Source organism: Cupressus sempervirens, chromosome 2 (assembly GCF_028749045.1).
Source record: "Cupressus sempervirens isolate cs-2001-9-10 chromosome 2, ASM2874904v1, whole genome shotgun sequence".
Classification (NCBI taxonomy): Eukaryota; Viridiplantae; Streptophyta; class Pinopsida; order Cupressales; family Cupressaceae; genus Cupressus; species Cupressus sempervirens.
In genome coordinates this window covers 471797899-471821140 of record NC_143119.1, presented here as the reverse complement: position 1 = coordinate 471821140, position 23242 = coordinate 471797899, and the positions used below count along the sequence as shown (strand labels likewise).

Below are 23242 nucleotides of genomic sequence, written 5' to 3'. Positions count from 1 at the left end.
AAAAGACAACAATGATGACATCCACCTCAACTGGTACATCATTTACTGCTGATATTGAACAATGAAAGTTCCCAAACAAAACCTTAATAATGTAATTATCATTCAAATGAAATAACAAAAACAATATCCATTGATAAATAGAAATAGCAGCGTCAACATCTGATATGAAATGCTAATGACACGTCGGATAAAATAATCATTTGATAGCTTTATCTGGTAACAACTATGCTCATGAAAATTTAATAATTACAACAGTGTTCTCTGTTATGAATGGCAACAATGATAATCACTGGGCACAATATGATAGTCATGCTCCTTATCCACAAAGCTTGCAAATCCAATTATATTACCGCCTTCACAAAATAGATAATTTGATTTATTTTTGAAATGATGACATCAGTGAGTGCCATTGTTCCATGGCAACAGATCTAACTGCTATTCAACAATGGCAGCTGGAAACTAACTTTTACCTACAATGTTCAAGACCTCAAGGTATATAGCCTGTTTGTGAAAGTTATAGAGTATAATGTTCAAAAAATTGCAGGTTTGATTCTTATATAGGAAAAAACCTCATCTACTGTAATATTACCGATAATATATCACCATTGATATCAATATTTGGGTGAAACTTTTGGTCAAAGGTCTTTTTTGCATGTTTTCAAGGAATTGTTGGAACCCTACTGAGAAAGGACGTATTGGAATATATCATTTTTAAAATATCTATATGAATGGGAAATCTATGGATTTTAGGAAATTAATTAACATATACTAGTATTGAAATAATTTGTTTTATTAAAATATTGGCACAATTGACATTATTTTGTTCTTAATATATGTGGCAAATGATTTAAAATTGTGAACAGTTGTATAGATATCTTAAATTACCTATAGATTTCAGTCTGGAGATGCCTATCCAAGCTATTTCTTAAATATAATATAGGCACCTTCAGCACGATATCTGTTGCCATCTTTTAGATAGATGTATTTAAGATATTTCTAGAAGTTTTTATTCTGTTTAACAATTTTTTAAAGTCCCGATCCATTTTAATTTATTATCATTCTTATCTCATCTGAAGGGACTAACTAGGCCATGGCAGGTCAAAGCAGATCTCAAAGAAAGTTATTTTCCCAGAAATATCAAATTTTGAACAGCCAAACCTAACGGGGATTCCAAGTTCTGTATGGGCTCTGGTGAATGTTGTTAGTTTGGCATCAGTTTCTGATGAGAGTTCTGAGTACTCTGGACATCTGGTGAAGGGCTTAGATTGTGGTGAATATGTGTTTTCTCTTTGTAGCATTTTAGAGAATATGATGCCATGGATTGAGAACAATAGGAAAATAAAAAGAAAAATGGCTGATGATGATGAAACATTTGATGGAAACCATGTTTCAGCTGCCGTCGAGCACCATTCTTCAACTGATGCAAACAATGAGGATGGACTTACAGACATGAATTTGTCATTTGTACAGTTTCTGAGGCCACTCTATCAGCAGTGGCATCTGCAACTGCTTCTAACTACAATTAAAAAGAAGAGTTTTCCTATGCATGTAGCACAACATAATGACATGTGGAGTCAAGAAGGCATGAAGAGGAAATTGGAACTACAAGATGTTGCTCAGCTGTATTCCCACCTTATTGCATTGTTTTCTGCTTTCAATTCATCCGGTGGACCTTTGCCCATCCTTAATTTATTAGCCTTTACTCAGGGATTTTTGTCACAACTGTGGGAATGGCTGCAACAGTTTCTAACTCTCAAGAAAGCAAGTCATTCAAAAGTTCACAAGCATGCACAAGCCAGTGCGAATTCTGGTTGTGATCAATTTCAGGGTGCACAAGGCAGAAAGGAAGAAAGTTTAGTTAGAAATGTAAGCAGTAAGTGGGCCTCTGCATTTTTAAGAATGAAAGGCAGGTCTTTGAATGAAGATAACACCAGTGACATGGGTAAAGATGTCTCTATTCAGAAGTGCACTGGTGAGGATAATGCGTGCCAAGAATGGGATGTGGAGCCTATGAAGAAGGGTCCTCAGGGCATTACAAAAAGTTCTTCTACAATGTTGCTTTTATTTTGTGCTACATATGCACACTTGCTAATGGTTCTTGATGATGAAGAGTTCTATGAGAAACAGGTTTTTCTTTTCTTGTTGTTTGGCAACTACTGTTAACTGTTGTTATTATTTTTCTATTGTTGTTTATTCAACTGCATCCATTTGGAAGGGTCCTCAGGGCATTACAAAAAGTTCTTCTACAATGTTGCTTTTATTTTGTGCTACATATGCACACTTGCTAATGGTTCTTGATGATGAAGAGTTCTATGAGAAACAGGTTTTTCTTTTCTTGTTGTTTGGCAACTACTGTTAACTGTTGTTATTATTTTTCTATTGTTGTTTATTCAACTGCATCCATTTGTTTAGATTTTACCCTGATTGAAACAGGTTCCTTTTACACTTGAACAACAACGAACAATTGCGGCTATGCTTAATACAATGGTTTATAATGGGTTTTTGAATAATTCTGGGAGCCATAGCAATTCTTTGATGGATGCTGCTGTTAGATGCTTGCATCTCTTGTATGAAAGAGATTGCAGACGTAGTTTCTGCCCACGTTCATTGTGGCTTGCTCCTGCTGTCAAATATCGCCCTCCAGTTGCAGCAGCAGCTAGGGCACATGAAGCTGTGGCGACATCCTTGAAGTTGGGAGGCTCATCAGCAACTCCATTGATGGGCTCTTTGATTGTGACTGTTCCACACGTGTTTCCATTCGAAGAGAGGTATATCGATATTCTCTTACTTCGTCCATGATATGTCTATTTTTGTATAGGCAACTGAATAATGAGACATAAAATGCTATTTTCCATGGTGTTTGAGGACGGGGACAGGGGGATGGCAGGGGATGCATTTCCGGGAAGTTTCTTAAAGAGCCACAAATAGGAGATGGCAGGGGATGACAGTATGTGTGTGTGTGTATTTTTCAAAATATATTAAGTATAATAGAGAGAGAGAGAGAGAGAGAGAGAGAGAGAGAGAGAGAGATGTCAATAATTGATAACAAGAAGACAATGTGCAAATAAAATCACTAATTCTTAAGTTACAACAGTAGTATAAATCAGTATATCAGCATTATAAGAGAAGTCTCTAACATCAAAACCATGGTTTGTCAATATAAATATTTAAATCAAAATGTCTCAAACATGTATCCAGAAATCTACATCAAAATAGAGCAGGTTACAGGCACAGCATATGAAGCTAAGCCTCATTCTAGCTATCAATATCCAAAGGCTTATAATTATCTGAGTCACTATCTCCCTCTGCCAGAAGTGGATCATCCAATGGTAGCCCTTCCAGCCCTGGTTGCACCTCCTTCATTTGAATATTATCCTCCCCACGCACAAATTCTTACCTTGAGGGTCCCCCCACATTGCTGCTTTGGCATAAAGAATTTTTAAAAAGTTTTTTCTTTTGTTTTTTTAATGCAAAAATTCATCTAAATGTGTAGGGGACACTTTTGTTTCGGGACGTTTTGGGCATCCCCTAGGTGTTTTGGTGATGACAAGCCTTCCCCAGATGTTGGGGGGCATTCCCTGCTATTTCCTGCTGTTTAAAAAAAAATCAGGGATGGCCCCTTTTCGTCCAACTGTACCCGAAATGTTTCAGGGACGTAAAAGGGTCCCTTGGGGAATAGAAACACATCCCTGTGTAACATAGATAAAATTTAAATCATAGAATCACATGTTCTAGTGCTTACATGCTTACCTTTTGACCTTCATAATAAGTTGTCAACCCTCTACTTTGCACTCAGATGTGTCGTGCATTTTGGAATGTAGGTTGTGTTGTCTGATGTCTAAAAGGTCAAGTTTCCAAAATTAAGTGGATATATTTGCATTTCTGTGGGCATTTTTAAATTAAATTTCAAATGTATTTTTTTATTGCCCCACATAACAAACATGTGTCCATATGTGTATACAGCTCATGAAATAATTTTTTTGTTCTGTAAATAGGTAGAAAAATGAACTGTATTGCAGTAGATGTCAAGCCACCTTAAGCTCTGGAACTGCTGGCCAAGCCACAGGGAAAGCTAGCTAAACTGCTTGTACCATTGGCTTAATCAGAGAGCAGTAGGCTGTCAGCCAAGCAATATAATACTGACATGGAGATTTAAAAAGGATAGTGCAGGCTTTGTTTAAGGATAGGTGACTTAAAACAATGTTTATATTCATGCAGCCAATTAATTTAAGGCAGGACAATGAAAATTGTTGTGATATGGAAGTTATTGGGAAGATTTAGAATCTAAGGGTAATCTACAGATGCACACTTTGAAAATTTGTGAGTCTTTAGGAAATTGATAATTGCATTTCGGGCAAGATTGTGGTACTTGACTGTTGGAGATTGTAGCTGCAATAGAGATCTTTATCTCTAGAAATATGGTTGTTATTATCGTTATGGTCGTCTTCAGCTGAAATGGAAATTTTCAATAATAATTGTAATATTAAATATAAAGACGTGTCATATGGCATGCATTGAGGCATGGAATTCAAAGAGGTGTATCATTGAAATTGAAGAGGCATGAGGAATTTCAAGAGACCTTCGGTTGTAATGTGAACAGTCTCTCTTTTTGTTATATATATATTGCATCAAGCAAAGAACATTGTACACTTGAACATTTTATGATCAATAAAAGTGTTTTTTGTTGTGTGGCTGGGGTTTTTCCATCATTTTGTGAAGGCTTTATCCAGGGTAATTATTGTGTGTTTCTTGTATCTGTTTTGTTATTCGTTATTGTAGTTTATCTTAATTTCTGGGCAAATATCCAACATCGTATCAGAGCCAGGTTGAATAACAGCAAATAAGATATTTGTAAGCAGCAAATAAAGAATGTTTAAGTCCTAGTAACATCGATAGATTTTAATTTTTTCTTATGATGGTGTTTTTTGTTACGAGCTTCTTTCTTTGTTAAGGCATATGCGGTGTCTTTATCTATGACTAGTTGGCATTCTCTTCTGGCATTGATATTTCTCTCTACCAGCTTGTTTTATGGGAAGAGAGTCTTTATTATTGTTTCTTTATTTTCGTCGGTTACTCTCAATGACTCCTCTTTATTCCATGTCAGGCATCTTCTCTCCAATTCCTTGGACTTTTTGAATTCTCTTTGCAGTCTATGAATTTTTGTATCATCAATGGCACTTAGGCCCTCTCCGTAGTACTGCAGAATAAGCCAGAAGACAAAAATAAGAACCATGACTGAAGGATTATCTGCCAGGCAAGTGATTTCTTGCCGTTTTCCTTTGACTCCGTTATTAAGGATGGGATTCCACATGCCTCTGCCTGCCTTGTCGATATGGTGCTCTTTGTTCTCTCTTGGTGAGTCTCTTCTTTGTATAGGCGTCTTGGAGTATTTTATTATGGCGAGTCTGAGTTTCTTTTTCATGAGTTTAAGTCTTCTCTAGGTTCTCCTTGCATGGTCGTGAAGCTTCTCATTTTTCTTACCTTGGTATTTCAATTCTTGGCAATATTGTCTTTGCTGTTTGATATTTTTTTGCTCTGCCCTTCTCGTCTGCCCGTATATTGTTCCTGCATTTGAGATTGAGTAGTCATGTTCATCGTAATTTTGTATTGATATCATTATTTTTCATTTGTTTTGATAAAGGTTTCCTTATGGTTGTTTGTGCCTAAGATTTGAAGCTATGTGATGTCTGATTATTATCTGGCACTTGTTTCCCTCATGGGATTTGGTAACATCAGCTAATTCTTGTTTAAAGTGTGTCATTTCCTTTCCAGTGCTCGTATGCTTGGCATGGATTGTGTGAATCAAGCGATGATAGTAACTGTTGTCCTTTCACCTTATTTGCAAGTCCTACCTTAGTTACCATTTTTTAAGTTAAAACGATGGTCTTCGGATGACAGCGACTTGGTCATGAGTTTAATATTATAATAATAATTGTTTGATTTTTGTATGCCATGTTGACATTTTCCCTCCCGGATTTTTTAATATTCTTTAATCAGATTTTTTTATCTTGTTAATTACTTGTCCTGTTTAGTGGTATGGAACATGAAGTGTGGACATATTTTGTAATCAAGATTTCTGACTCAGTGAGTTCTGTTTTTCTGAGCATAAGGTTACTGTATGGCAGCATTTTCTTGTTGGGAAAATAGTTCTCTATCATATGGATAGTTCGAGACATTATGTATTTTTAGAATGGTTAGTGTCTGTGCATGACCAATTTGTGTCCGAGTTTTTTTTCTATTGCAAGTTAGTATCTTTGAGATTCAGAGTTTGAAAGTGGATTGATGTCAATCAGAGAGAAATATTTTGAAATTTATATTGCATTTTTAACCATTAAACACCTGTTGGTATTGTTTAACTCTTTTTCACAGAATTTGAGAAAAGATTTGCATTTACGGAGAATGCGTTAGTCAGGTCTTATCCAGGTTACCAGCTCCACTGCTTATTTTTAATTTTGAATCTAGTGGCAGATTGCCCCTGTGAGAACTTATTTGTTTCTTTAGAAGTTAGTTCTGAAGATTTCGATTCAGGGAATGGACTGTATGTTATTCAAGTAGTGCAAGGGCTATTTCAGGCCACAGGTTGGCTCTCTGTTGTAGCTGTTAGCATTTGGCTCAGCAAAGGCAAGAGAGGCCTCATCATGGGCATCCAATATGGAGTCCTTATGGCCATTGGTAAAAATGTTGTAAATTCATGGTGTCAAAGCGAGGAGGTTGAACTCATTCTATGTAGTTTCAGATAAGTTTTCTATGATTATATTATGAGTTTTAATCATGAATTGTTATATCACTACCATAGTGTATGCTTTTAGCGTTGTTCTCTAATATAGTTGATCTTATGAGTTACTTTATCTCTCTTGGTTGCAGAGGATGCAACAAGAAGAAATGAAGATATTACATTGATGATTCATATTTGCATTCAGAGGGAGCTTTTGATATAGAGGGAGATGTTCAGCCTCAAAGGGAAGTTACATCACTATATTTTGTGTCGATCAAAGCCATCCCTACTGATGTTGAGTAACATGGATTGTTTACTGCAAATTTACTAACATTGCCAATGTAATTGATGTCTTCCAAATGCAGATTTGAAGACTCATAAATATGAGAAGAGAAATGTCTCTATAGTTAATCATCACTAGTTAATATATTAATAATATAATTAACCATATATATATATATATATATATATATTTATCAAATGATGATTTACCATTAACAATGTATCCCTTTTAGTTAAGGAAGATTGCTATAAAACACATTGTGCTCTTGAGTATACAAAGAGATAGCATCTCAGTATGATATTCTTGCAATGGCATGTTTAAGGATATCAACATAAATCCATCAACTTAGATGTTATCTTTCAATATAATCTAAAGTATGATTCAACAAGAAATATTAATCATATGATTTTCATCACATGTATATTCTTTTGATATAGGCATTGGCATCAAATCCTTGATGCCTACCAAAAGAATATGTTTTATATCCTAGAAGGATATGAGTTATTTGATTTCTGACACTTCGAGACAACAATTTAATATGGTCTATCAGATAACAAGAAATCACAATGTCATGGTCTCTATCATGACAAGTATCATGATCTCTAGCACTCTAGGACAACAACTTAATGAATTCTGATCATGATACGTTCGTTATCATGACTTCTAGCACTCTGGGACAACAACTTAATGAAGTTTGTCACGATAACAGGTCTTCCATTTATAATATCATCACCTTATAATGGTTACCTTTTGTTTATATATGTCAATGAAAGATCGTCACCTTTCATTACATATCATATGCGAAATAGTAACGACCATGAACCAAGTCAGAGGGTGGTACAAAGGCTTTCACCTCAATTCTCTCTCACAGAGAAGAATTCATTACATGGAATTTCACTTAGAACTTATCCTTATAGAGAAGATATCATTCACAAAGGATTGCACCTCAAAATTCTCCCTCTGAACAATGATCCTAGTCCCTTAGAGGCTCTCCTCCCCCAAGGATTCTTGTCAGACTCACTTTGAATCTAATATCAATCTTTTGATTTTCTAGTGATAAGTCAATACTTCCTCATGATGCACTGAAGAGTAGGCCCATCAAAATTATGCAGTCACACATGTATTTCTAGACTCCCTTTGAGTATCAATCTTCTAAGCTCATGAGTTGCCTTCGAAGAAGTCTCATACTCCCTCTTAATGTAGAACAATACTCATAACCTCAATCATCAAAGATATTTTTACTTCAAGAGCCTCACTTTATCAAGCTTGATCACAACTTCTTTTAAGCTATTGTCATAAGCTACCTAATTTTCCATTCTTCTTTTCCTGCAAGATCAACTTCAAATACAAAGGAAAAGATCAAGGAAAAATAATTCATGTAGTACATATAAAACTGCAAATGACAAAGAGACTATAACGAGTAGATAAATGTAATACTCAAAGATAAGGGTACTTATCTGCACATCAACATCCTTGATGCAAGTTGCTCTAATGAAAGTCCATATGCATCAAATCGGAAAAATGTCTCCAATGGGAATGAAACATTGGGTAATTATTGACCCCCCTATAATGTAAAATTCCCATACTTTAATTTTATAGATTTTTTCAATCAATATCAAGTCTACTGAGAGACAATCATCCATGAATTATATCAACCTCTATAACTTCTTCCTGAGTATTAATCTTCTTTCTAGTTTGGTCCACAAGAATGAATCTATTATTCATACTCAGAGCTTTGTTCATCAAGCTGACAACCATAGGCGGTTCAAATGCTTTAGCAACCATAACCATATGATTTGGATAGTTTTCCCATGTTATCCATCATATAACAATTTTATGATACTCGAGCTTTGGTTGACGTTGGTGTTGGCTTCTTGTCGTCAATCCTTACATCCTTGATAATAATCATAAACTCTTATTTATTTGTTCCAAAAATGAACAATATAATGAAACAAGGAAAGTGATTCTTTCATGCCTCAATGTTTATAAAACTTTAGGTCATCTTTTAAGAATCATCTTCATAGTTTTAGAGCATGTTCAATAATTTAATTGTATGCACATCCTCAAATTGATGCACAATATAGATGTCGTCAATACTGGCTTTTCCTTGCATATGATGACGTAGCCAAAGAAAATCAGTGTCTCTTAAGGCATGTATCTCACCTCACCTCATTTGATAATAGCAGAAATTATTCCAATTCTCCTCCCCGTATCATGATACTATTTCTCCTTGTAACCAGGTATGTGCTTAATCATTCAATTCTATATGTACTTTTATGTAGTCCAACTCTTGAACAAATATTAAATCTCTATTCCGTATTCCTTGAGGGATATCACATGTGTGCTTTTGTACAATTTAATATACTATGGCATCGCATGCATGCCACCTGCTTCATGTTCCAAGTCAAAATGACTTCCAACCCTTAGGTAGTTTTAACCCAATATCTACCATGTTGAACTTTTGATAGTTTCCAACTATACATGTGTTTAATAAGCTATATGGATTATATACTTTAATTTCTTTTCAACTTTACACAACTCACAGGCTTCCTATTCACATGCTTTGTAACTGTGATTTCATCATCATATTCATATTGATTGATTTGGCACATATAGAAATTGACATATCATTCAAATTGATCATCTTGATAGAGACTCCTACAAGATATCCGATATTTGTATTGCCACCTTTCTCAAGGTCCACATTATTTCTATATCACGCATAGGCTCTTCCAGCAAAAGATTTATAAACATATTGATTTGTCACAGCGGTGTCCTCTTCTTATAGATGCTAATACGACCATATTTGTATGGGACTCATAGTGTATGCATGTACTAAAGACTTTCTCATATCGCAGATGAAGACTTCCAGCTTTTTTGTATGTTAGGGAGACAATTTGAAAAGGCCAACAGTGGTAGAAACTTTCCTTGTTTGTCCTTTGCTACTGTTTTTCCCTGTTTGACTATATTAGATATAGACTTTGATTTATGTTTGTTGATTTCTCATAAATCACAACTCTCAATAACTTCAAAGAGTGCCCCTGGCACAATAGGCTTATTAGTCCAGTAATAGTCCTTGTTGAATATTAGTTTCTTGTCATAGCGCAGATTATTAATCATTTTAAATTAGTATTTAGAAGTAATGCAGTTTTTTTTTTCGCACTACTCCTTCAATGCTTTAATGTACTAAGATCTTTGACTTATATCGATGGTCATAGCACATAGTCATCCATGTATTTCCCCTATGCTTGTTCATCCTTCATACCTAGTCGTCCTATGAGTCCCATACAAATATCCATTATCCAGAGTGTCATGGTTCATAGCAGTAACCCAACTAACTTACAATAAATTATCACTTGGTAATGACCGTGACCATATATTCTGTCCATTAATAATCTTATTTTATATTAGGTCCAGGGCTACGGAGACGTCATCCCCTCTCCTTCACTTGGACAGTATTGTAGATGATTCAATTCCTTTCTCTTGTCTCCCTCGAAGAATATAAATTATAATTATAATCTCTTTCTTCGAATTAATAGGATATCAAACTTCTCCTCCATTCTATACGATCTTTATAGTCTAGTGAATCGGTGCCTTCATTATCTTCTATGCACAGTCCACTGCATTCCATAATGGTTGTCAAATGAAGATCTTACTTCATGATTGAAGGGATTGTTGGCATATTTGACGTTATACCTTAGTCAATTATACTATCTTTGCATCCACTAGTTGGGAGATACAAGGACAATGGCAACTTCCTTATTTCAATCGTCAGCCAAGTTTATGAAATGGAATACCATGAGGGACCCATGTCCTTCCTTCTGTAGATTCCTCTTTATTCCATTCATCTCCATTTTTGTAACATATCTTCAAGAGTACCTACCTATCGATGTTCCCCCATTCATTAATGAATGAAACTAAATTTTATAACACCCTTCTTTAGCAGTCTATCACTTCCTTAATGAAATGAAGATTGGGGGAGGGGGTGCTCAAACATGTGTAAGTATATCTCCAACTGACATCTCTTCACCGCATAGTAATCTTATTGGACAGTATGCAAAGAGCCTAATAATTTAGTTTCTTCGATATGAAAGATACCATGTTTCGAGAGGTCTTGATGTTCCTCCTCCTCAAATGTTAGTTTGATACCATTCAAATACAAATAGGGCTCTGCAATTATTTAACCCAATACAATACCATGACTTTAGAAACATTCTTATTTTTAGAACATTGCTCTTTTTACTATGTCCAACTGGTTCCTAGGTCCTTTTCTTTGCATTTGCATCCCAACTTTGATACCATGTTGAGTAACATGAATCGTTTAGTGCAAATGTACTAACATTGCCAATGTAATTGATGTCTTCCAAATGCAAATTTGAAGACTCATAAATATGAGAGGAGACATGTCTCTTCACGAGGACATGTCTCTATAGTTAATCATCATTAGTTAATATATTAATAATATAAATAACCACATATATATATTATATAATATAATATATGTAAGAATATTTATTTAATGATGATTTATCATAACAATGTATCTCATGATCGAATCAATCTGACTGCAACTACAAACTTAAAAGTTGAGAGGGAGTCTTTGTTGAGAGGGTATTTCAATCATTGTATGCATGCTATTAATGAGTTTCCTTATCTGTGATAAGTTATTGATATTGTAGCATATTGAGACTCTTGGTGGAAATGAGTCTCAGTTGTGATTTTCCTTCTTTTTAACTATGGATTCTTATTCATGTGAAATAAATTAAATTATAAGGTCAATCTGATAACTTTTTCGCTTATGAGAGACTTATAGTGAGCATCATGTGGAGAGAGTCCATGAGTGCATCACGTTTAGAGATTTCGTGATGGGATTTGGAAGTTATGTTGAGAGAGTCCATGACTCTATCATGTTGTGAGAGTCCGTGATAAAATGCTGGTTGTAAACCTTACTAGTTTGTCATGTTGAGAGATTCCATAGGAACATCACGTTGAGCAAGTCCATGATGAAAGCTGATTGTGATTCTTGCAGGTTTGTCATGTTGAGAGATTCCATGACAGCATCACGTTGAATGAGTCCATGATGAAAGCTGATTATGATTCTTGCAGTTGTTTCATGTTGAGTGATTCTATGAATTATTTTTTGGATCTATGTGATCAGAATTTTCATTAACATTTTTGGTTGCAGCCTTGTGTGACTGTTTAGATAAAGATCTCTCTCTTGCTAAGAGGGAGTGTTGGAGATTGTAGCCGCGATAAAGATCTTTATCTATCGTTATGGTCATCTTCAGCTGAAGTGGACAATTTTTATAATAATTGTAATATTAAATGTAATAACCCCCAACCGGTTATATCTTTGACAAACGCCAATTTTCTTCACTAATCAGTTGTTTGACATTTCGTCAAACATTTGGCAAGTAACCACGGTAATGCTAGATGATGCTATTTTACTCAAGATATTAGCTTGAGAAATTAATGGATATAAAACTTAGTGCAATGCCAGCATAGAACTAACTTCTCCAACACTTTTAATTATAAATTCACATCCACAACTCAATTGAAAATAGATATCAGAATGATGATGAACAATTCCCACTTGATCTATTGTTGTAGTACATTTTGGCATTTGCTAAACACATTATAATTATTTGCAAAAGGGAAAATGAACTTGGTATTATCTCAGCCCAATATCAATCTGCAACAGCAATTAAATTTGCTTGAGTTGAACTGTATGTTTCCAGTTTCCAAACTAGTCGCAGGGCTTATCAATCAAATTGCAGGCCACAGTCTCCAAATGCACGGCCTCAAGCGCTAAATGCAGGCCTTGAATCTTCAAACGCATGCCTTATTTATTAATCGCAGGTCTGCAAATAGACCCAAATGCTGCTGTAGATGATGTACACAGCCTCTCTAAAGGCACCACAAATTCCCAGTCCAAACCGTAGGTAAGAATATTATAAATGCAGCCTCCAAACGCTTCAAAATAAGGCAATCTTGTTTGCATAAATTGATTTCCCCAACCACGTTTAGTACAACTCTGAAAGACAACCAAATGTCTCAGAGAATCGTTCCCAAAAATGAACAGTAATGGTGCTCAGCTCAAATGCTTCCAATGCCAATTTCTCCAGCTTCAATAATCTTCCCAGATACAATAAAAACAGAAAAATGTCTCAATAATTCAATTGGAACAAATTCTCACAATTAATTCACAATACCTCAGCTATGAGTTGCAATCCACTTCTCAGTTTCAAACCCTTTTACTTCAGCAAGGGCATAGAATTCATCAGCCTCAGAAATCCTCACAAAGACCACAAAAGAAAAATAGACAATTGGATAATTTTCCATCAAAATGAGCTCATATTTAGAACCCCTATTGGCACAAAGTTTCCCAAATGCAGCTTCATGAACACAACATCATTTTATAACATTTTATAATGAAGTCCTATTATAATAATGAAACTTTTAATAAATAATTAATAAATATGAACCTGTGCAATAAATAGCCTTTATCTGATGCAGGTGATGACCAACTACCGATGCCACCATCTACACTGCCAAATATGACAGCTGCCTATGACTTACTAAAAATAGTAAGTCCACAACTGAGACCCCCAAATCACCTTGTCAGCTCACGAGGGTTGCTATAATGAATTGACTCAATCAACTGTAGGAGCTCGCCAAAAATTGGGGACATTACATGAAATATAAAGACGTGTCATATGACATGCATCGAGGCATGGAAATTCGAAGAGTTGTATAGTTGAAAATGAAGTCATGAGAAATTTTAAGAGACCTTCGGTTGTAATGTGAAGAGTCTCTCTTCTTGTTATATATATCGCATCAAGTGAAGGACATTATACACTTGAACATTTTATGATCAATAAAAGTGATTTTTGTTTTATGACTGAGTTTTTCCCTTCATTTTTTGAAGGGTTTTCCTAAGGTGATTTTTGTGTGTTTCTTTTATCTGTTTTGTTATTCCTTATTGTTGTTTATCTTAATTTTTGGGAAATATCCAACCATTGACAGTTACTCGAGGCAAATATTAGAGATTGCTTTTGGGAAGGAAGTGAGCAAGAAAGGTTTTATTTCAAGGAAAGATGATTACTAGTTGCTTTGCTTCCATTTTTAACTTTTTCTTTTTGCATTTATGATAGTTTTTTGCCATGTGGTCAGTTAAATGCTGAGTGACTGTTTATATTTTGTCCTATGATATATTTGAATCATAATGACCTTCCTTTATTTCCCTAGTACCTTGTGATCCTTATTGTGTGGCACAATAAAATGTCGTATCCAACCTCTCCCTTTTGGCAATTGATTTCTTGACATTACGTATTTTATGCTATGTCTCATAAATGTACACTGGAACAAGCCAAAATGCTCTTATGAGCAATATCATAGTTCAAAATTGCATAGGGAAAGTGTTGATGTAGCAGCTTCTTGCGAGAAGTTGGAGCTGGTGAGAAAAGTCATGTTTTTCACTCAAGATTCTGAGAAGAGAAGTTTATGATGATACTTCTTGGCAACTTCTTGCAACAAGTGAAGAACTCCTTGTGGGCTTTGCGAGTAAAACTGGGACGTTGATCAAGAAGCAAAAACATAAATCATTTGCAGCGTTGGGCATTTTGGAGAGTGGAGGAGGGCTTGGGAGGAGGAAAATAGTGTTTGGTGGCAATCTAGAGTGACTACATCGGTATTCCACATTAGGATGCGATTTTGTTACTTATTGCATTTATATATATCTAGATCAGCTTGTTTGGTTTGTTTACTCGTTACATGGATCTACTTATCACAAGAGTTGGCACCCCCAGATGGAGCAGAGATAGTCATTTTTAAAATTCTTGATATTTTCTCGAGAAGCTGCTGACTTCTCTCTGATATTTCCCGAGAAAACATTGTTTTGCTTTGCCGATAAGTGGTAGAGGACGAGATTTTGAACTATGGGCATTATATTTTGATTTAATGAATCTAATCTTGTTTTGTGTTTTGGCATTGTGACTAATAAATTATTAGCATATTGTGTTTAACTAAACCTTGATTGTGCATTGCACAGGTTCTTAGCTAAAAGCTTTTTTTGTTTCCATTGCTGGTACAATTAGGTGTCGGATGGTTGTCCAACTGATATTCCTTCTATGGAAGACCATATTCTCATGATAGACACATGTTAAGAGAGCTCTCCTTGGCATTCCTCCTGGTAGCATGTCTTCATATTAGAGATAAAATATATTCTGGATAAATGTAAAGCTCATACTATTGTGGACATTAGTTGTTTCTTTATGCATATATATGTTTGTAGTTTCTTTTACAATATTTATAATTCCATCCTGTTAGCATTTTAATTTATCTCTTTTAGAACAACACAAAACAGATCAGTGTGCAAGCTAGAACATTTCTTCAAATTTAAAGCAGAAGCTCCCTTTTGAAGAATAATGGAAATGATACAATCCCTTACAATAAAAAACAAATAAATAAAATAATCACTAAAGGAATTTCTGAGATAATGTTTGGACAATTTTTTATAAAGAAATCTTAAATCTTTTTGCTCATAGGCTAGGGTACGATTTATCCAGCACTTTCGCACCAGCTGTGTTTTCCCCCCTTTCTATTGCAGACAGCCTAATTCATTTAGCAGATACTCACTTTTCAACTAAAGACAAGAACCAAAAAGCATAGCTGCAATGCAAGTATTCAATTGAATCCAATTGAATACAAACTGGGATGCATCAAAAAATGGAATCAAGGAGTGTGAACAAAGCCACAATTGCCAACTTTATGGAAACCTTTCTAACAATACCTGCAATTCAACAAAGCAATTGCATTTACTTAAGCACACACAAGCACGGCATTTCACAGAAGGCTTTGAACAACAATGATTAACAGGAAGTAGACATACTGAACTCTTTTGAAATCTGAGTGCCAATAACATAATTTGTAAGAAACACAAGGTTTTTGATATGTAGTTTATTCAAAACATTAAAAAACCACTGTTATTTCGAGCATTCAGGATAGAAAAACATATTGTAGTTTCAACTCAAAAATATTGTTTTTTCGCACACAGGTCAAGCTTTAAATATAATTTTTTAATTAAATAAATTAACTAAAATAATAAGTCTTCAATTAAATTGCTCTAAAAAATATGGAATTAATGGGAAAAGGTCTTCAAAAAGTTTCTCTAAAAATAGGACAGTTTTGAATAATCCTTCTAGAAGATCATTTCAAAATTATTTGATCCAAAAGGAAGTGCAACCAAGAATGGCAGTATCCAAGAATAGAGGTAAAAATATCTACTTTAAAACACACTTGATGGCCCTGTTGCAATAATAACAGCATCCTTCGCATATTGCATTGTCTAGCATTTGTCAGTGAAGCTTTGCACCTGTGTCTGTTAGGTTATGGTATTGAATCCTTCAGAATCATTGTCTCATTGAAGGTGAAGCAGCTTTGTGTTGCCAATCTGTCAATCTCATGGTGTCCAAGTATCTCCTTCGCTGGCATCTAAAATTCTACCTGTACCTCATCAAACTTGAAGAATTTCATTTTTTATCATAGGAAGGACCTTGCGTATTAGAGAACTTTTTAAATTTTAGACCAAGAAAAATGAAAAGGAGGCATAGCTATAGGAAGACAACTACCCCTTCTTTTGAATAATCCTAATTGGAGTTGAAGAATTCTGTTGGATGAGATTTATACAAGTTGAAGGCACGCAGTGGGTCAATTTGATTGGTTACATGAGTTCTTGAAGCCATACAATTATGCTTATTCATCACCTTAAAAAAGTTGGAGAGCTGCCACTTCATCTATTTCAAAGCCTAACAATTAAAATCAACCAAGAAGCACTTCAAACAATGTGTGATGAAGGACAATACACATGTACACCATCTCTTGCCCAGTTATATTGGTTTGTTGGCTTTAGCAAAACATAATCACTTTCTTGATTTATCAAGGAAGGGCTTTCCTGAGTTCTTTAGTGATGGTAGTCAACTCCTTGATGAACATATTTCAACACTCATTGCTTGTAGAATACTAGGTGTTTGACATAGGGATGCTGTGATTTGTTTTTTTATAGAAACCTTTGTTGGTGTAGTTCTAAATTGGCTCAATCATTTTGAGTTTAACCTAATCACTAATTAAAATGCTATTATATGTAAGAAATTTCTACTGCACTTTGAAATTTCTATAAAAACATAATATTAAATAATTTACTCTACTTTCTTATTAACGATTGTGGGAAATGAAGGACATCAAAAAAGATCACATCTTATATGGAGTTTACAAAAAGGCTCACAGAAAGGCTTGATAGTAGGGATCTTCAAGTACATTTCAAAGAGCTAGCTCAAATCAAACAGATTGGAGCAATTGAGGACTACGCCACAAAGTTTCAAAGAATTTCAGTTTTGGTAACAATCATATCAGAGACACGTTTGAAAGTCCTATTTATGGATGGTATTATGGGCCCTGTTAACTATTGTGTCAAGGAACTTAACCCAAGTACTCTCTTCAAGAGGCTATAAAAAAATCAAGGGATATGGATCCGAAGATCACCAAGGGAAAAACTTTCACCAAAGGAAATATCAAAGCCTAAAGAACAAGTTAACCAATTCACAACCAACGAGGTACCAAGGAGAATCCGACTTGATGAAGAAACTAGACAAGAGCTTAGAAGGAAAAAGCTATGATTCATGTGCTAGGAAACTTGGGCACATGGACATCGGTGTAGGGGTTGAGGACAAATTCACTACATTGAGGTAAGGCCAAATTGTGAGGATGATGATAGTGAAGACCTCAATAGTGGGGGTAGTGATTTTGAATGTGATTTTGAGCCACCTTCTCGCACAAAGAAAAGTGGTACTTTAACAATGTTGGATGGTGTTGATGTGAGTTTTATCCCACCACAATATTTAGAATTAGACACTCAATGTTTCAAAGCGAAACACCAGTTGCTCAATTCTCTCTTGATATATAGTTACTTCTTGTGCTAAGCCTGCAAAGTAAGATGACAAGGCGACTTCAAGGTTCTTTTATTGTGGATACTCGCTCAGTGGAAATGATGTGATTTGCTGGATCATCAAGGGGAGTTATACTAGTTCACTCAAGACTTGTCAACCTAACTCTAATTATTTGCCTTTATACTGTGTAATGAAAAATATAGTTTGGTTCTCGATTCTAACTTAGACTTAATTTCTGCTATTACTTTACCCCTAACAATGAATGCAAGGAAATATTGATGGACTTAAGACTCTACTAGGTGCAATCTCGCCATAGATTCCGCCCACCTAGTGCAAGTTTCTATGGCAGATACTAAAGATTTTCAAATCAATATTTCAGCTTTAGTCCCATCAAGTACATGCAAACTAAAGATTCCATATCAATTCAAGTTATGGGTTTTGCTGATCGGCTTATCATGCAAGCATTTCTTACAATCCATAAGAAGCTAGTGGCCTAGATTTGTTCAAGTCAAACAAGTAACCATCCACATAAATTAAACAACTTTAAAGCAAAGTCTACTCTAACAACTTGAAATGAAATTCTATTCTAAATGAGAGATGTAGATAACCATGAAACAATGCAAACTTGAATGCAAGACACAACAATGAAAAGTAGAGCAAATTTGGCATTATATTCACATCAATTCTTCAATAAACTCTCTTACATACGAGAGGGGGGAAGGGGGTTTATATAGGAGTCCCAATTACAATGAATGACCAAGATTGATTTAAAATCAAGGGGCCAGATTAATCTATTATAAACCCTAATTAGGGCAACTAAAGGTAGCCAATAGAAATGAAGCACCACAAAATAAGCCACTGAAAAAAATTCAAAGGCTTGGAAACCAAAAAGAAGCATAGAATCCGCCTAGTCATCATACAAGTCATCATCCAAGATGTAGACTCCCTTCTTCATTTCCCTTCTAGCAAAATCAAGGAACTTAAGAAAAATTCTACTAAGTTCCTCCATGTCAATACCATGAAGACCTCCATGTTGCATCTCCATGTAACTGCCACTCTAGATGACAGTCATAGATCTTGAATTGTCCTTTTCCATTCCCAACTTCACCCTGACATATTAGGCCTGGATACTTTATGTTCCTTACCAATAGGTAGACCATGTAAAAAATCATGTAGAACTGATTTGTTTTCCTTAGGCTCTTAGTTGTGCATCTATGTTGTCATTTATCATCCTGTCCGAATTTATCATTACTTCACCTGCGGCTATCTCCTCTATGCAGTTTAACATCCAAGCATCAAGGAAGGCTCCTTGGGGTGGTCCCATATTTATGTTTAGCATGAATACCATATCACTGTATTCCATATCACTGTATTCATCTTGGAAATCTTCACTTGCTAACCTCTTTGGTAATTAGGAATGATGCTTCTCTCTTATTGCATCCTTGCTCAGGGATGTAGGCATCCTTCATTGAGCCTTGATCCATTTGTAATGGTGCTTCTTTCGCTCACTGACCCGTTTCTTATTTATGTTATCCTTGCAAGCATCCGGCCTTTCTTCAAATAGCCTCTTGGTCTTCTCCTTAGTCATGGTCCACATTCCAGAGTGATATGGGATTCCAAAAGTCTCTCTTATTGCCTCCTCACTCAGGAATGCAAGCACCCTTCATTGAGCTTTGATCGTTCTAGTGTTTGGATCATAGTTCTTTGCGCATTCAACCATGAGCTTGCTGCACTGGATGGATTTACGAAATCTAGCTGCCTGGTAAAGTCCATTCTTTTCTCTAAAGTCTGCAACAAGTTCAAATTAAATGGTCACCACAAAACGAACCCCAACCTAAGTACAGAAATACCGGTTTTCTGAGCTGGTCTTCAGATATTTGCATGTAGCATCCTTACCTTAAATCCCAAGTGACTGCAAATGGTTGGAAATGGTGGTTTTTGGGTGGTATTGATATGTAAATAAGTTTGGAATGTTTTGGGGACTTAGTGATTTTTAATGAATTTTCTGAAAATCGCCCTTGTTTGAGAATATTCAGACTTTAGGCCTTCAACATTCCTCCATTTCAGTTCTATCCTAGCTGCAAAATGGTGTGGAGAATTATGGGAGAGGTCTGCAATAACTTTGGATCAGGAAGTAAACAAAGCAAACCCAGATTTTGTGGAAAGAAAATTAGGTTTTCAGACCCAGTCTGTTGATTTTTATTCATGGCAGCCTTACCACAAACTTTCACTGTCCAAAAATGGATTGAAATGATGAGAAACAGGCAAGAGAAGACTCGGCAAACAAGTTTGGACAGGTTGGGCAATATGGTTATTTTAGTGAATTTTTTAACAAAATCGCCCTTGTTCATGAAATCTTCAGATTTGGACTTATTTACCTCTGATTTGGTCCTCAAATGGCTTAAATGTCTCAGAATATACTCTCTATGAGTCTGTAATCACAATTAGACCAGTTTAGAAGCTAGGATGAAAATCTCAAGTTTGGCACAAAATTACTTCCATGGAAATCATTCTCAGGCTTCAGTCACACTTGTGGCTAACCTCAGACTTATAGCAATGTCAGGCCTCCTTTCAATGGCAGCTACCTTCCCTCTTCACCTAGACCTCCAGTCACCAATGTTGGATCGGGCTTGACCTTGGTCACTTGCTCCAAACCTTCCAGCCACTTAGCCTTTGCCTTTATAAATCCTTATGATTTCTTCTCTCAGTTCATGGCCTTTTAAAGGGGTTCAGCTTGCTGATTTACCTCCCACAAGCAATGTGGGATAAAAGTATGATGCCCTTCTAGAGGCTTCTTTTTTCACTTTATCAATTTCATTTTATTTAATTTATTTAATGGTAAAAAAAGGCCCTAAAAGGGAAATACAACCTAGGTATGGATTCACCCCCCCCAAAAAAGTTGAAGTCCACATTTCGTTCTCCAACATATCATCCATGGATCCAAAGGTCACATCCACACTCTAATTCCATCCATGCAAAGTGGGAAAATCAATGAAGGTTTGCATAGTATTCATCTTGTACTTAGGAAAATTTGATCTTTCTTTTCTATCACAAGGGGGAAAATCTACCCTTGTATGGACATTCTCAACACTTGGATAAAATTACACATTTCCCCATAGAGGGAAACCCACCTCAGTTTGGACATTTCCAACACTTGGAAAAAATTTCACATTTGCCCATGGAGGGAATATCACCTTAGTTAGGACAAATTTGACACAGAAATTTTTTGGACTCCATACTCGCCACTAGGTAGGGAAAAATGACCATAGGCTAGACAATTTCTGGACTTAAGAAAAAATTTCATGTTCCACTCTTGGTCTTGGGGGAAGAACAACCCCTATCTGGATTTTTCCTTGACTTAAAAAAATCTTGAGTTACAAACATTCTTCAAGGGAAAAATGACCCTAGTCTAGACAATTTCCGGACTTCCAAAAATTTTCAAGCTTACACTTGGGGGAAAATCACCACTTGTCTGGATTTTTCAAACACTGAGAAAGTTTTGAAGCCAAGATCCTCCAAAGTGGTGGAAATTCATGTTATGCTTGGATTTTGACCTCCAACATTTAGAATGCATTTGTCAAAATGATAAGGGATATTCATGTGTAGTTTGGATTTTGGCCAAATAGTCTAGATTTTTTGCCAAAATATGAAGGGAAAATCATGTGTAGTCTAGATTTTGTGTATATTTATAAAGAAAAGTTGATTTTCCTTATGATTTTAGCCATTTAAGAATGGAAAATCTATTTTTATAAGGATTTTAAGACCCTTATGCATGGAATATGCCTCTATACTGAATTTTGGACTAATTGACTAGCCAAAATTTAAATACACTTAGGATTCTACATTTAACCCATTATGACATGACCTTGACAAAGTTCAATTTTAATGTTCCCACTTTAAAATCACAACTTGGACATTGGGCATTACCCTCTATTTTAAAGCTTTCAATTGCATAGTGCAATGCCAAAATTTGCCAAACCTAACTACTACAGGCAAAAAAGGGGTCCCTATTTGCAATGGGGTGATGGTGTGAAAAGGTCACCACATCTGGCGACTCCATTGAAGAAATATTCATGAACATTTCATAAATATAACTTGTTTGGAGGCTAGTATCTTCAATTAATTACCCTTTCACCTATCAAATAATTAGGAAATGCACTCAAAATGGAGAAAAGGCCATGAATTGAGTTAGGCACCTTAATCTTTAGTTACCCGCGTGTGTGCAAGTGTGTTCATTCTGTGCTCAACTAGAATGTTGAAAACATCTTAGATCCATTGGACTTAGCTATTTTTTATAACCATACTCCAAAAGCAACTTGGATAGAGCCTCATTGCCAGTTAGGCCTCCATAGCCCTGGTGAGATTATTGATGTGATTTCACCATAAACAATGCTCTACCTTTAGTGATTATTTTATAGCACCGGCAGAGGTATTTGCACACCCAAAACCAAATTGCTTGCTTTTCCTTTTGTCTCATTTTTTTAATTTTTCGCTTTTCTTTTTCTCTTTTCTCTTTTGATATTGCATTTCTTTCTTCTCAATTTTCAAATTCCATTTTGGCATATAAGAAATGGAGCTTATAATGGGTTTGGAGAAACCACGATGGTGTTGAAGCAGGCATACAATTTCCGCTAATTTTGACTTCACTTTGAGAACTTTCTAAGAACTTGAAGTGATTAAGTGTGAGTTAACTGTTGTAACTAAAAGATTTAGATGCTCTAGACACAAAGAATGGCTTTATCCAAATTTTGAACAAATCCCTTTTGAAAGACAAGTTATTAGGAACTATCTCCAATCCAAGGAATCCTCGCAGAGATATATCCAAGAAATATTCCAAACAAAACATGGCAAAAGTATACCAGTGTGTGCATTAAGGAATGATCACCCTTGTCACACAAATGGGATCCCCTTGCAACCTAAACCCTAATAAAGCAAGGAAACCTAAACTACAAAAGTCAAGTTGCGAGCAGAACTATCCAAACCAAGAACACCCAAAAACTTGAGTGAAGGCACCCCTTCACCACTCCAAAGACCTTAACTACCTAGACACTTAACGCCCAAAGAGAAAGTTGTGAGAAAACTCAAGCCAAATGACTTCAGGCAGACTAACCACCCGACTCGCAGAAAACACCTAGGCTATACAACAAAAAGGCAACCTACTCTATCTGTGTACAAAAGGACCCAACATAGAGTCCTAGATTTGGATGTAATGCTTAAGAAATTGCCCATTGACAGGCAATGGGACATCCTCTCCGGCCAATGTTTTTTAGTCTCAAAGTATTTTCTCCCAAAATGTCAAAA

At 35.6% G+C, this 23242-nt stretch overlaps 1 protein-coding gene across 1 annotated transcript in view; it reads left to right on the top strand.

The window, feature by feature from the left end:
- Positions 1-23242, top strand: part of UPL7 (ubiquitin-protein ligase 7) — a 198627-nt gene that overhangs the window by 111914 nt on the left and 63471 nt on the right. Inside the window, exons 5-6 of the mRNA XM_089814262.1 lie at positions 1108-2127; positions 2434-2768. Of these exons, the coding sequence (XP_089670388.1) occupies positions 1108-2127; positions 2434-2768 (1355 nt within the window). The remainder of the gene's footprint in view (positions 1-1107; positions 2128-2433; positions 2769-23242) is intronic.